We start from the raw sequence: 14,926 nt of genomic DNA, 5'->3' as shown, positions 1-14,926 counted from the left end.
GTCATTACAATGTAACACCAGCTCCTGTCATCATCAAAGAGATGAAAAATGTAAGTGTCTTGAAGCTTTCAAGCAGATTACATTGTTTCAAACAGATTGTATTGTTTTATGGCTGATTTCAAACACAGACAAGGGAGATCCACACACCTAAAGTCACACAAGCAAAGCTCTGGGCTCACAGGGGTAACCCATCTACACCAGTTCAGCCTGCCTGGAAACCCTTTGCCCTTTCTAGATCTCACAGATTTAGTGATAAAATCAAAAGAAAACTCATTTTCTCCCCCCAAAGAGTAGCACCTATTTCTGAAATAGGTGCAATCTTCTCAGCCCAGAGAAAGCTTCATGATGAATCAACCCTATCTTGCACTTCATTTCCTCTCTCCGAGACTAAGCTTCAAGCACTTCAAAGGTACTTCTTTCTAAATCAGGCATGCTTTTCAAGAGGTATTTGGAATAATCCAAGCAGCCAGGAGAAAGCTGCCTTTGTGTGGTACATCAATGACCAGCTGCTCCTCACGATGCAACACACCACTGGAGACACACATTTCCTGTCATGAATATTCCTTTCCAGTTTGTACTTTCATCCAACTGCCCATAATTTTCCCTGTCAGAGACAATGGAGGGGCCATCTGTCCACTGCTGCTTTAATGCAGGCCTGATGGTAATTGTCAAAGGACTGCCCTGGATCGCTGTCATTGCACTAATTGTTCCATGCACAGAGCAGGAATGGAAAGTCCAAATCGCCCTGGCCTGCTCCGAGTGAAAGGAGGCCAGGAGGAATTCCCAGAAGCTGTGTGGTGCTCTGCCCCGTAGGCAGAAAACTAAACCCAAATGCCGCTCGTTCCTGGAGCCCTGATTCCTTACACATGGCTCCCTGGGCCCAGCCACAGAGGGAACAGCAGCTGCTGCTCATTCTACTCCAGCAGAAGTCCCAAAGCACAATGCCACGGACACAGAGGGGGAAGTCTCAAAGCCAGATCTGGGGAGAGAGCTCTTCACGCTAGAAATATCCCAGACTGCCTGACATGATCTAACTTTGAAAGAAATTACGTGTGGTCTGACTTGCCACTGTTACGGGTGGTGTCACTGAAGAAGAATCATGGTGAGAGACAGTTTTCCACTACTGTAATGAAATGCCTGAGAGAATGGATGTAAAGGGAGAAAAGGTTTATTGGTATTGCTGGTTTATTGGTCGATGGCTGGTTGGACCTGAGGTGGCGTGGGAAATGACGGCATAAGTTCCATCCTGTCCCATCTTGAACCCCCCTGGTGGTCTAGTGGAAGAGGTGTGCTCACCATGGTGGCTCACCAAAGATGACAGGGAGGAAAAGGTCCAGAGTTTCCATATCCCCTTTAGAGGCACGCTTCTTCCCCCCATGACCTATTTCCCGTCTCTAAGATTCTACCACCTTCCAACAATGCCATGGGCTCGATGGGCACTGTTGACACCTTCGTTTGCAAATAGTGAGATCAAACTAACATCCCCAGCCCTTGACCCATTGACTTCTAAAATCTGCAAAATATTTGATTTAATAGATAAGCTTTGAAATATTGAGTCAAGGCTTTTTTAAACTCTCAATGAAGAACTCTACTAAATTTAATTTGTCAAGAGCTTTTCTCCTTAATAAAATCCCTCTTAAAAATAAAGGTATCTTTACTGAAAAGAGTCAAATAAAAGCACTTTAATGTTAATAGGAGTTTGCATTGTTTGGCTTTGTGTGTGTGTGTGTGTGTGTTTGCTGCTACTGGAGTTTGACCTCAGGGCTGTGCACTCTCACTTGGCTTTTTTACTCACTGCTGATGCTCTGCCACTTGAGCCATGCCTCCAGTAGGATATTTTTGCTTGTTAATAGGAAATAAGAGCCCTGAAGACATTTCTGCTGCAGCTGAGTTAAAAATCTCAAACCTCAAATCTTTTTTTTTTTCTTTTTTTTTTATTAATTGGACATAAATTTTTTTACAAGGTGTTGTGCAAAGAGGGTGCAGTTACATAGTAGGGCAGTGTGTACATTTCTTATGATATCTTACAACCTGTTTTTCTATCCCTTGTCTAGGTCAGGTTGACATATATGCAATATACAATGTATCAAGAACATATACAGTATTCACAGACTTGGTCTCTACTGTCTCTCCGTCTCCCTTTGTTAACAGTCATATATCAGGGAGATCATGCCCCTTTGTTTTCTGTGTTCTAGGCTTGTCTCACTCAACATTATTTGTTCGAGTTCCGACCATTTCCCTGCAAATAACAATATTTCACCATTCCTAATCGCTATGTAGTATTCCATTGTGTATAAGTACCATATTTTTTGGATCCATTCGTCTGTGGAGGGGCATCTGGGTTGTTTCCATATTTTAGCTATTGTGAATTGTGCCGCGATAAACATGGTAGTACAAATGCCTTTTTGATATCTTGGATTTTGCTGTTTAGGATAGATGCCTAGGAGTGGTATGGCTGGGTCATAGGGTAGGTCTATATTGAGCTTTTTGAGAAACCTCCATACTGTTCTCCAAATCAAACCTCAAATCTTAACAATCTGAGCAGCTAGGATTACAGGAGTGAGCCATAGGTGCCCACCCAGTGTTTGATATCTTAATCAAAGGCATAAAAATACAAACTGAGTATTAAAACTGGAGGCTGCCTACAAGTAGCTGTTTTCTTATGGGAATGGACAGTATGGGGAAGTCTCAGGACAGAAGCCAAGGTTTCCCACAAGCCCTCTTTACTGTGAGCTCTGTAAATAATGTGGGCCATTTCAATGTTTTTCAATATTAAAAACTGCCAGACCCAATTCATTATCCACCTCATATATACTCCTAAATAATGGAAATGTCAGTTTGGGCACAGGCATAGTAAATAATATGATGTCCAAATGTGATACAATTGACAGTCATGCACTTGTTGTAACGATAATCCTCTAATTATTCTTGAGAAACAAACTCATTGTATCATCAGTCAAGATTTCCATACAACTACTTAAAGGTGACAGACCATAGATAAAAATCAATTCTAGGTGAGTTATAGATCTTAATGAGATTTTAAAAATTAATAAAATACTCTCAAAAAATATAGAGCTAAGAGTTCAAGATCAGCCAGGCAAAAAACTAAGTATGATGGTACATGCTTGTAATCCTGACTATTGGTGAAGCATAAGTAGGAGGCACACCCAAGAAAACACACAAGACTTTGTCTATAAAACAGACTAAAAGCAAAAGGTCTGGTGCTATAATTAAGAAGTAGAGTGTTTGCCTAGCAAGTACAAGGCTCTGAGTTCAAACCTGAATACTGAGGAAAATTAAGGAAAAAAAACCAGCACCAACAAAAAACAAAAAACTAAGCTGGAGGTGTAGTTCAGTGCCTACTTAGCCTGTGTATGGTCCCATGTTCAATCCCCAGCAATAAGCAGGAAGGAAGGAAAGAAGGAAGGGAGGGAGGGAGGAAGGAGGGATGGGGAGGAGAGAGGAAGGAAAGGAAAAGAAAGGAAAGGGGGAGGGAGGGAGAGAAGGAAGGAAGGAAGGAAGGAAGGAAGGAAGGAAGGAAGGACCCACAGCTATCTGACATAGAGATATTCACATTTGTACTGCAAAACTTCAGAATGAAATATTATTATTACATGGAAAAAAATCCTACAAATGGAAAAAAACGATAGTGTAACTCCAAGGAAAACAGTACTTATCAGAGTCTACTAACGTTGTTCAGATGTGAACAGTGATTTCATAATTTTTAATATAAATGTTATAGATTGATTTAGTCCAAATTGATTATGTAATTTGTTCAGGGAAATGTAGAAAGGGATTAAGAAGACACATAAGTGTGCAGAGGAGGAGTAACGGGAGAATTAAATCCAATTTTTCAGGCTCAGGAAGTCTTTGAGTGTTGGACATAACTCTAAACCAAACAGTGACGATAGAAGCATTTTATTGAGAGACAGACATGTCTGTCTCAAATCATTAGAAGAATATTCATATCAGTGTTATTCCTAATAGAGGAAATTTAGAAACAATCTAAATATCCATCAATATAATAAGAAATCTCATTACAAGTATACAATAAAAAAAAGTTACCTGAAACCACTTGGGTGACTGGCAAACAAAGATAAACAGGCAGATCCAATAGAGTACATAATGTACATTTAAATACCCCCAGCCTGGGAGTATAACTCAGAGGGAGAACATTGGAATTGATCCCCCAGCCTTTGCAAAAAGTATGTTTAGGAAAAAAAAAAACCATTCCATAGAAGGGTAAGACTAAGCTCTGGTGTTTGAAACCACATGGACAGTTTTGCCCTGGAGGAAAGAAGGGCTGTATTACGTGGTGGTCTATTTGGTTAGGTGGGTCCTTTATGACAACTCATGGGGTCAATTTTGATATTGCATAATTTCATGTGTATCTATTACACTACAGTTCCAATTAATTAATTTGTTTGTTTATGTCAGTCCTCGGCCTTGAACTCAGGGCTTTAGGCTCTGTCCTGGAGTTCTTTCACTCAAAGCTAGCAATCTACCCCTTTGAGCCACAGCTCTACTTCTGGTGTTCTAGTGGTTCATTGGTGATAAGAGCCTCACAGACTTTCCTGTCAAGGCTGGCTTTGAACCTCATCCTCCAGCCTCAATCTCCTGAGTAGCTAGGATTACAGGCATAAGCCAACAGCACCCAAATATAATTCAAACTTTTACAAAAGAATTAAAGAGTAACTTCCAAAATGAGATTTGCATCTATGAGCCTTGCGGTGGGTTAGTGATCATTTCAAATACTATGACAAAATCATTATAGAGAACACAGATAGCACACTAATGCTTTCTGACTAATGATTGTAATTGCAAATTTTGTTATTTTGAATGATTGGAGCAAATGTATGAATATACTCAATCAGAGAGCATCCTGAGTCTAATTTTATAAGAGGTGCTTAAAAGTATTTTCCCCTATTTTTTTAAAATCTAAGAACCACTGAGTACTCACTTGGCCCCATGAGTTAGGAGAACCAGAAGAAAAGCTTGGTATCCTGTCTCCATTTTGTAGGTCTTTACCCTAGTTCATTTACTTTGCAATTACCTTGGAAATTACAAGAACAGAACTGAACAATAACATCTTTTTGTGTTGTTGTTTTGCTTTGGTCTGTCCTGGGGCTTCAACTCAGAGCCTGGGCGCTATCCCTGAGCAATTTTGCTCAAGGCTAGTGCTCTAACACTTTGAGCCACAGTGCCACTTCTGGTTTTTGGTGGTTCATTGGAGGTAAGAGTCTCACAGACCTTCCTGCCCAAGCTGTCTTTGAATTATGATCCTCAGATCTCAGCCTCCTGAGCAGCTAGGATGACAGGTGTGAGCCACCGACACCCAGTTCAGATTATTTTGTTTATTCAAATACTTTTGCATTTGTTTATTTGTGTTGCTTTTGTTGCCAGTCCTGGGCCTTGGACTCAGGGCCTGAGCACTGTCCCTGGCTTCTTTTTGCTCAAGGCTAGCACTCTACCACTTGAGCCACAGCGCCACTTCCGGCTTTTTCTATATATGTGGTGCTGAGGAATCGAACCCAGGGCTTCATGTATACGAGGCGAGCACTTTACCACTAGGCCATTAAAAAAATCAAATACTTTTGCACTTTTTCTTGAAAACCCTAACCCCCCCTCCCACATTCCCTGCTCCTTGTTTCTCCCATCCTGCTCCTCGTTACATGGAGTCCCTTGGCAGTGATGAGTAAACCCTAATCTGATCTGTCCAGGAGGTCTTCGAGGTCTCTGCCTTCTCTTTCATCTGTGTCATTTTCCCTAACAACAAGCACTGAAGCAATGACCCAACTAAGCCACCCCTACACCAGCACTGCTTAGTAATTATGCTTACCTCACTCTCCCATACCCCAGTTCTTTGTCTATAAAAACCTAAAGTTCATGCCAGCACCCCCAAACATGGTTGCTGTGACCCCATAGTCTGCTTGTGCCATTTAATAAATCTCTTTTCTCTGTCCTTCACCATACCTCTTTAATTTTCATATATGAGAGAGTACACAGCTCCGACATGTAAACCTCTTGGAATTTGGACCTGGGGGTGGTGGGTCTCAAAACTTTGTTTTCCATTTGTTTAATTGAAATCCGCAGCCAATCAACTTTCTCTGTGAGCTTCTTGGAACAGACCCATTAGCTTACGATTGCATTACACAATTCTAAAACGTACAAGCAACTGGAAAAGCTAGACTGCCCCTTGCCTGTCTCTCCACAGAATAAAGCAAACTAGTTTTCTTCCTTTACGTTTCTCTCCCTGGAGCAGCAACACTAGCTCATTTTCACCACACGGGAATCTTTACAGGCAATTTGCCTTCAGTGATCCAAGAGTAAATGTCCCAAGTTGAGTGTCTCTCGCAGGTGGCATTCATTAACCATGACAACCGCAATTCCCTCCCCTCGGCCCTCTGCCACCTGCAATGGAGACAAGTCTTCGGATGCATCTGCCGTCTGATTCAGCCGTGGTCAGCCTTACCCTCAGGCCTTTCCTACAGCCCATTCTCTGCTGAGGAGCTCTAATCCATTTCTCACACTGGATTTGGTATAATCCTATATTGAATTTTATGTTCGTTCTTTGGGCTTGCCAACCGCTGAGATAAAGCTTCTGCTATCACTTTCAGCTTGATATCTTGAATCTGAATAATGTATTCTGTGATTATATATATATATAGAGAGAGAGAGAGAGAGAAAGTGATAGATACAGATATATATCACATTGTTATACACATATATCCATCAGGCTAAGGGCAATAGACATGGGCCATATGTATGCAAACACACCATTTTATGATAATGCTGAAATTATTTTGACTGCAAGAGCAGTCAAATAACAGTGACTCAGTGAATCACTGAAATGAATTGCATGGGAATTGCTGTTAGAAGACTACACCAAACAAAGGGGAGGTTAGGGGTGCATGCAGCTCAGTAAAGCCCTAAACTGAATTCACAGCACCCCAAAAGCAAAGATACTGAGTGCCTTTCTCCTTCTCTGGAAGACACGACCTGATCCTGATTTTAAAATACATAAATACATCAATAAGAAAGCAGATTTTCATTGCCATCTCTCCACGACAGTATCATTTCTCTTCCTGAAGCAGCATGCTAGGGATAAAAGAGGAGCAGGTATAGAGAGGCCTGCTCTCTGGGAAACACCTTCAGAGGTAGTCCTGCAAGGTATCATTATAAGAAAGACTCCTTCAGTAAAAGCACTCACAATTCTCAGCCCCTAATGATAAAAGAATGCAGTAGGTATACACTCCTAGAGCAGTAAGCATGTTTGAAGGACAAAATAGGAGTTCAAGGCTCACTGAAGAGAAGGAATAGTTTGGTAAATTCCCTAGAGTTACACCTTAATATGTATATGCAGGGACTAGTCCCTGTAGTGATGGAAGCTGGCTTTTTAATTTTTCAACCCCTAAATGGATTAAGAACTTGTAATGTGGCAATGAGATCATGCAGGGTTGATCAGTCTGGGCACTTTGAACACTGTGGATGAAATAAATCCTTCCTGTGAGGGTCTGTCCTATGTCCTCCCCCCCAAAAAAGCTTAGGGATAACACCAGGCCCTGAGTTCAAGCCCCAAGACTGACACAACAAAAGAAGAAAAGAAAATGCTATAATAATAATAACCCAATTTTATCTTGGATATTTCTTCCTAGAGTATGTTGTGTGTGTGTGTGTGTGTGTGTGTGTGTGTGTGTGTGCGCATGTGCGCTGGTCCTGAATCTTGAACTCAGAGCCTGGGTACTGTCTCTGATCTTTTGTATTCTAGCACTCTACTAGCTGAGCAACAGCTCACTTTCAGCTTTTTGGTGGTTAGTTGGAGATTACAATCTCATGGACTTTTCTGCCTGGGCTGGCTTTGAACCACAATTCTCAGATCTCAGCCTCCTGAGTAGCTGGGATATCAGACATGAGCCACTGGTGCCTGGCCTAAGAGTGTAAGTTTTTTAAAAGTAATATTTGATAATATTTAGACTTGTGGCATTTTAGATAGGCCTAACAAGCACAAAGTGCAACATCTGATGAACCTCAACAAAGGGCTATCAAAGTGACATCAGAGAAAATCCCATCCTTTAGAATACTGGCTCCACAACCAGGCCTGCATTCTGTAGTAGAAAACTCTAAATGCATGACCTGTTCTACAGTCTGTGACTAAAGCTTCCAGAGAGCTGGCTCTGCCATCCCCAAATCTATAAAACTCCCCCAAATCATTCTTGCAAATTATGTTTTATATTTGTGCATAATTACATATTGATTCATATTATTCACTTTATTCAGGGTGTTTACCTTGCCTTCCGGACATGTTTTCCTGACATACATTTATTTTATGCAAATCAACACTTGATAGAGTGGCCTTTAGATGTATGTGTCCACGTGGCTGACTACATAACCCAAACAGAGAGGACAAATATGATGAAAATTGCAGGCAAATGAGAACCTTTCATTTGCATTTGCTTTCAGATGATTTCTTGGGCATTATCTCATTTTCAGCACTGTGACAATTCCGTGAGGTCAATTAATGATCACCATTAGTCACGGTAGTGGGGAATCATTGTGGTGCTTTCACTTAGTAAATTTATCTATGCATTTGAGTGATGTTTCTATGCACAGGTGTACATATCATAGCCAGCCTATCCAAAACATCTATGGAGCTTACCCCCTTCTCTACCCCAACCCTCAGTGGCTGTCCTAGGTTTGACCTTGCTATGGTTTCAGAATTCCCCCTGAAGCTAACATACTGTAACTCCTTAGCATAGCAGTATTGGGCAGTGATGCCTAGAAGATGGTCACAAAGGCAGAGCCCTCACCCATGGGAGGGCTTTCCTTCATAAAGAACTGAGGTGATTCTTTTCTTCTATATGTGTCCTTTCTCTCTTTTAATGTTCACATATATTTATTGTCTTCAAGTCACCGTCCAAAAGAGTTCCAATCCACACCTCCGTTGATGAGTACAACGCATCTTGATCAATGTCACTCCTTTGGTCATTCTCTTCCATCTTTCCCAACCCCCCTCCCGCCCCCTTAAGTTAACTGGTTCCACTTCACACATGTACACTGAATGTTAGTTAATACTGCGTTCATCCTTCTTTTCCTCTTTCCATGCATCTTCCCTCCCTCACCTTGACCTTCCTCCCTCTCCAAATAGGGTTAATTCTCCTGAGACTTGATTGGTTACCCCAAGAATAGGTTATAAAGCCAGGCTTCCTCTGGTACATCGCCTCTTCTGCATGTGACTACTTGCCCTCTGCTTTTTCTTATGAATTAAAACAGCACCAAGACCCCTCCCACGCCCACCCCCCGCAAAAAACAAAAGCTGAGCAGCTGATGGATTTTGTAGCCTCCTGGACAAAGAATCCAAATTACCCTCCTTCCTTATAAATTATCCAGTCTCCACTCTTTGGTTATAGACACAGAAAATGGACTGAGAAAGACCTTCATAACCCTTGCCCACTTTTTGCCTTCTCTCTACTCTGTCTCACACTCACTGCTATCAATATCTTCTATCTGAAGACAAAACTTCGTACTTCCCTCTCCTGCTCAGAAATTCTTCATACTTTCTTCACCTTGGGGCCTGCTGAATAACTAGCATGGACCACAGGGGTAAAGCCATTCCTTCTAAGAGTCCTGTTTGTCTTTAAAATATATACACTTTTTCCATTCTAATTTATAATTTATACTTCTTGGATTTAATACAAATATAATGGTTGGATTGTTTCCATTTCTAGGAAAATATGCTGCGGCAAGCTGATCTTGTGGGTCACAAAACTTCTGCTATATTGCCTCCTCATGCCCTCTTGAAATGCCCAGATTAGGGCCCTGGGCAAAAATGTGAACTTGGCAGAGATATTCAAGACCCCTTACACACTAGCATCCATTACAGAGGAAAATCACCAAGTACATTTCTAGAATACAGACTAACAAAGGGCTGGTAAAACACTTTTGATCAATTATATAGGTATATATGTATATATACATATATATACATATATTGGAACTTCTCAATAAACATAAGCAGCAGTCTTACAGCAAAACCTGCAGCAAGCAGCCATCAGGACCCAGATGAACCTTCTCCACGGTGTATTTTCAACTTTCTCTCCCTCTGCTCTCATTACCTCGAAAGCTGCTCCTACTTTCTCTCTCTGGAAAACCCCTACTCATCTACAGCAATGTGTCCACTCACTTCTTTGATACCATTCCAACCACTGCATTTGAAAATAAATGATTTCCCTCTGCAGATATGCAGCCCTTTGTAAAGACAGTGTTGTTAAATTATACATATAACTTTGCACTTACATGGTAGTCTCCTAGCTAGATCATAGGAAATCCCAAAGCAGAAGTTGTCCCTTAATCTCAGAAGCTAGCAAAGTCCAGGACCCAACAATTGTGTGTAAAATTAATTGAGGAAAGAAAAGTGATCTTTGCTAAAAATAAAATATGTAGCATCATATGCCATCTTCCTATCAGGCCATCTAGGAAAAAAATCTCTGCTTATAAAGAGGGTATATGGCTGGGAGTCAGTGACTCACACCTGTAATCCTAGCTATTCAGGAGGCTGAGATCTGAGGATAGCGGTTTGAAGCCAGCCTGGGCAGGAAAGTCCATGAAATGTATCTACAGTTAGCAGCAAAAGAGAAAGAAAGAAAGCTATGGCTCAAATAGTAGCATGCTATCCTTGAGCATTACAGCTCAGGAATAACACCCAGACCCTGAGTCCAAACACCAGGACCAGTACACACACACAAAAGTGGGGGAAGGAGAATGATAATAAGTTTTCAGGGAGCAACAATGATGGTCTTTCGAATAGCTCAGTACCAATGGGCAAATAAATAAATAAATAAATAATTCCCTGAACTCAGTGCCAGCTAAGAATTTTCCACCCTAGACTCCTTATGAGAGCCAGATGCCTCTGTCCAGGGTGCTAAATTTTCAGCTGGAAAGATCTGGCTCTGTTTCAAAGACCGGCAGAAGTAGGCAGAGCTAAAAGTTCAAATGTTTGCATTTTGTTGTTGTTTTGCCTGATAGAGCGACTTCCTTCTCACCCAAGATCATAGGACCCTCATATTCATTCTGTTCCGGTTCAGCCAGTTTAAGTAGATTAAGCTGACTCTTCTGCCTAAGAATTTGCGAGATCTAAAGGAGGCAGCAGAAGCTGGGTGGATAAAGGACCTAGGAGATGGAGACGGAGATGAGATCTCATCATCACCCTGCCTCCTGAGCAACCTGGGGTTCCTAGACCCAACCTTTCTAGGCACAGGCTTCTTGACCCCTGAGTTGAGTAGCTACATAATTAAGATGGAGCAACCCTTCAGTGAATCATCCATGTGTGGCAAACACTTTTTCTTTTTTCATCCCCTCAGAACCCTGTGAAGTGGATATGATTGGTCTCATTTTACACATGAGAAGACAGGGCTTAGAAAGGGAAAGTATTTTTTCTCAAGGCCACTTCACAAACAAGAGGCTTTGCTGGGCGGGGAAGCTCAATGTGTTTGTTCACAGCTACATGGAAGCTACATGGAAGCTACATAGTGAAAGCAAGACCCTCCCCCAAAGCTTTCCATGCCTGCTGGCTGCCCATGGCCATCTTGTTGTGTGTCCCTTTAATACTGAAGTGGCAATGACACTTGGTGCTTTAGGTGTGTGTGTGTGTGTGTGTGTGTGTGTGTGTGTGTTGGGGCTTGAACTCAGCACGTGGGCATTGTCCCCTAGCTTTTCCTGCCCAAAGCTAGCACCCTACCACTTGAGCCACACCTCCACTTCTAGCTTTGTGATGACTAATAGGAGATAGGAATTTCAAAGACTTTCTTGCCTGGCTTGACTTTGAACCATAATCCTCAGAGCTCAGCCTCCTGAGTAGCTAGGAGTACAGGCATGAGCTATTAGCATCAGGCTTGTTATATTTTCTAACCTAATAAAGATTTTAATTTTTTTGACTTTTTCACATCATCAATCCTAACCTATGCTTTAATTTCCCCCTTAAGAGCCATGCTTCTTATTAATCAAGTTCCTTAAGAGTCTCTTCATTAGGCAGAGGGATGCAGGTAAAAGGCTACAGTTTATGAGTGGAGAGTGGTCTCCTTTCCACAAAGGGTCTGCAAGAGCCTTTGGGAGCCTGTCCTCCTTACTCAGCTGAATGGCCCTGTGCTGTCATACTGGAGCAAGCCAGAGCAAGGCCAGCCCCACGAGAGGCTGCTGTGGATGACACAGCGAACACTGGCTAAGGAGGGCCGTGACAAGTGGGGGGCAGTACGGGCTCATTTCTCTCTCCCACACGACGTGCCTTGTGAAGTGTGTGAACCCCGCTGCCTGATGGACCCCTCCTTGGGTACTTTCATGTGAAAATGAACATCCTCAGGAATCTGGCTTTGAGGTCTATCTCTGAAGTTACCTTTACCTTCTTTAACTTATCACAATCAAAACACGACTGTCCATTCTGTTCGCAGGGAAGTCAAGCCTCAGGATGCTCAAGCAACTTGCTCCAGATCAGCTGGAGGCGGGGCCATTCAGAAGCTACTGAGATTCCAAGTAGACACCTTGCAAGTTACAGGGGTGCTGCTTTATAACGTTCCCCCCACCATTCCATGCCTGGAGCCTGTCTTCTCCTCCATCCCATAGCCCCTCCAACTCCATGTCTCTCAGACCTAGCTTCATTTCAGTGTCAACACTTCCTTTTCTTCTACCCTAACTCAAAACGGCCACACTTCCTCCTTTCTTGCAACCTGCACTCCGTACTTTCCTCTCCTGTATTCATCCTGGTAACTTGCTCATATTATCACATATCACAATATCACATAGAATATTTAACTCAGGAAACTGCTTACATGGATATACATTTGACACAGGTGTAAGAAATAAGCCTTCTGTCACCAGGATTCTAATTCTGTAATTGCCATAATACCAAGTATCACCTGTCACTTCCCATCATTTGGCCTAAAAACCTTTTGGTGGCTTTTTGCATCCTCGACTTGAGAGCTGTGGCTATTTTTTTTCACACCTCCTTCCTGCCGTTTTATTCTCTCCCTGTGATTACCATTAATTATCCTTTTACCCCCACCTCACTACCTTCTGTAGCTGGGAAGCTTCAAATGAGAAGGAATGCCTTGTACAGACCAGCCACTCGAACCCACTTGGAATAAATTAGACACTTTTGTGAAGTACTAGCACGGTGCAGAAAGATCCACCCGTGACAACTGAATATTCAAAACGGTCTAGAAGAGGGAAAGACAAGTTGACTGGGTGCATGCATGGATTACACAGTGGAAGTGGGCTCTGGGCTACCGGGGGGGGGGGGCCAGGGCTGTGGTGTCAGCTGCCGGCAGAGGACAAATCCTGTGTGCTGTGCTGTGCTGTGCTGTGCGTCTCTAGTGGGGAGCTCCGAGTCCTCCCCAGGAAGCTAAGCAAAAAATGTCTATTACCCAAAAGTTGGGGGGAGGGGAGTCCAAACACCCACCTCTGGCTGGACAGACTTCTCAGAAGAAAAAAGCCCAGCGCCAGGGCCCCTGCCCCAAAGAAACGACATGCTACACGCGTCCAGAACAGTCTAGAAGTGGCTGGACTGCCCGGCGGGGAGTGGGGAGGGCGGGGAAAGCCGGAGTATACAGGAGTACATCCGTTTCTTGCTATGGAATTCTCCGATCCGGATACTTTTTCCGCCCTGAGTTTTTCCCTACGCTGTGGGACAGACAAGCGGTACCCAGGCAGCCACAGACAGGTGGCCGGGGTGATGAGGCTTAGCTGGGATCACCACCCGCAGGCAGGCGGGGAGATCAAAGCAGCTCGGAGTCTTGGGGGGCCCCCGGCGGGGTGGGGTGGGGTGGAGTGGGGGGTAGGGGATGATGAGCTCGGATGCCCCGGGCCAAGGGACCAAGCCCCTTTCCCCCGTGTGCCCCGGGTGCCGGGGACCGACCACTCACCACATCGATGATCTGCAGGAGGCTCATGGAGAAGTAGACGGTGAGCGGCAGCGAGTCGTTGGCCACGGGCCTCTCCAAGGGGTTGTAGTTCTTGACCAGCTCCTTGTACAGCTTTCTCTGGAACTCGCCTTGCAGGGACACTTTAAAAAGAAGAAGAAGCGGGGGCTGAGCGAGGCTGCACCAGCCCGGGATCACCCTGCCCCGGCGCCCGGTCCTGCCTCTGGCCCCCCCTTTGCCTGCGGAGAGACCCCCACGCCGACCTTAACCGGGATGGGGGGGGGGGGTGGGGGGAAACCTGGAGCAGTCGGGGTGCGCCTACCCTCCGGGGATCCCGCCGAGGAGAAGTGAGCAGCAGCGGGGCGGGGGGTGGGGGAGAGATGGGTGTCCTTACCCGGCAGGAACGAGGCGGCGAGCGCCCAGCAGACGCAACCCCGCCAGCCGCGCATGTTGAGCCGGGATGGTTTTCCCCCGCCCTCGCGCCCCGCGCGCTCGCGCGCAGCGCCCCGCGCCCGTCCCTCCGCTCCGCTGCGCGCACCGCTCCGCGCTCAGCTCCGCGCTCAGCTCCGCGCTCAGCTCCGGCCTGCGCCCGCCGAGCCGCCGAGCCGCCGAGCCGGCTCCTCCGCTCCCCGCGCCTTTAAAGAGCTGCGCGCGTCCCCGCCGGCCCGGCCCGGCCCGGCCCGCCCCCTGCGCCGCTCCACGTGACGAGCCCCGCCCCCGCCTCCCCGCCCTCCTCCCGCCTCGGTCCGTCCCCCCTCCACCACCCCCCCACCCCGAGGAATGGCCACCCGAGGCTACATGCGTGCATCCGACACCTGGGTGCGCTGGTGAGGCTTGGCGCGACTCGGGGGTGGCGGGGCGGGGGCGGGGGGGGGTCCCTGCGCGTCTCTGCTGGGGCAGTGCCGGGGACCTAGGGTGGGGGGGGGGGGTAGGGGCAGGGGCAGCCTGGTTCCCCCCCATTCACCCACCCCCAGCTCCCAGCCACAAGATGTAAGGAGCCCTAAGGGGAAAGTGGGGGC

At 45.1% G+C, this 14,926-nt stretch overlaps 1 protein-coding gene across 1 annotated transcript in view; it reads right to left on the bottom strand.

Annotated features, from left to right (window-relative positions):
- The window catches only part of Chrna7 (cholinergic receptor nicotinic alpha 7 subunit), a 79,829-nt gene extending 65,468 nt beyond the window's left edge, over positions 1 to 14,361 (bottom strand). Inside the window, exons 1-2 of the mRNA XM_048369335.1 lie at positions 14,302 to 14,361; positions 13,911 to 14,050 (exon numbers count right to left, since the gene is read on the bottom strand). Of these exons, the coding sequence (XP_048225292.1) occupies positions 13,911 to 14,050; positions 14,302 to 14,356 (195 nt within the window). The 5' untranslated portion in view covers positions 14,357 to 14,361. The remainder of the gene's footprint in view (positions 1 to 13,910; positions 14,051 to 14,301) is intronic.
- Positions 14,362 to 14,926: the final 565 nt, after the last annotated feature.

Source organism: Perognathus longimembris, chromosome 20, assembly GCF_023159225.1.
Source record: "Perognathus longimembris pacificus isolate PPM17 chromosome 20, ASM2315922v1, whole genome shotgun sequence".
Classification (NCBI taxonomy): Eukaryota; Metazoa; Chordata; class Mammalia; order Rodentia; family Heteromyidae; genus Perognathus; species Perognathus longimembris.
Note: the sequence above shows the minus strand (reverse complement) of the source record. Positions and strands in the feature narration are given on the sequence as shown.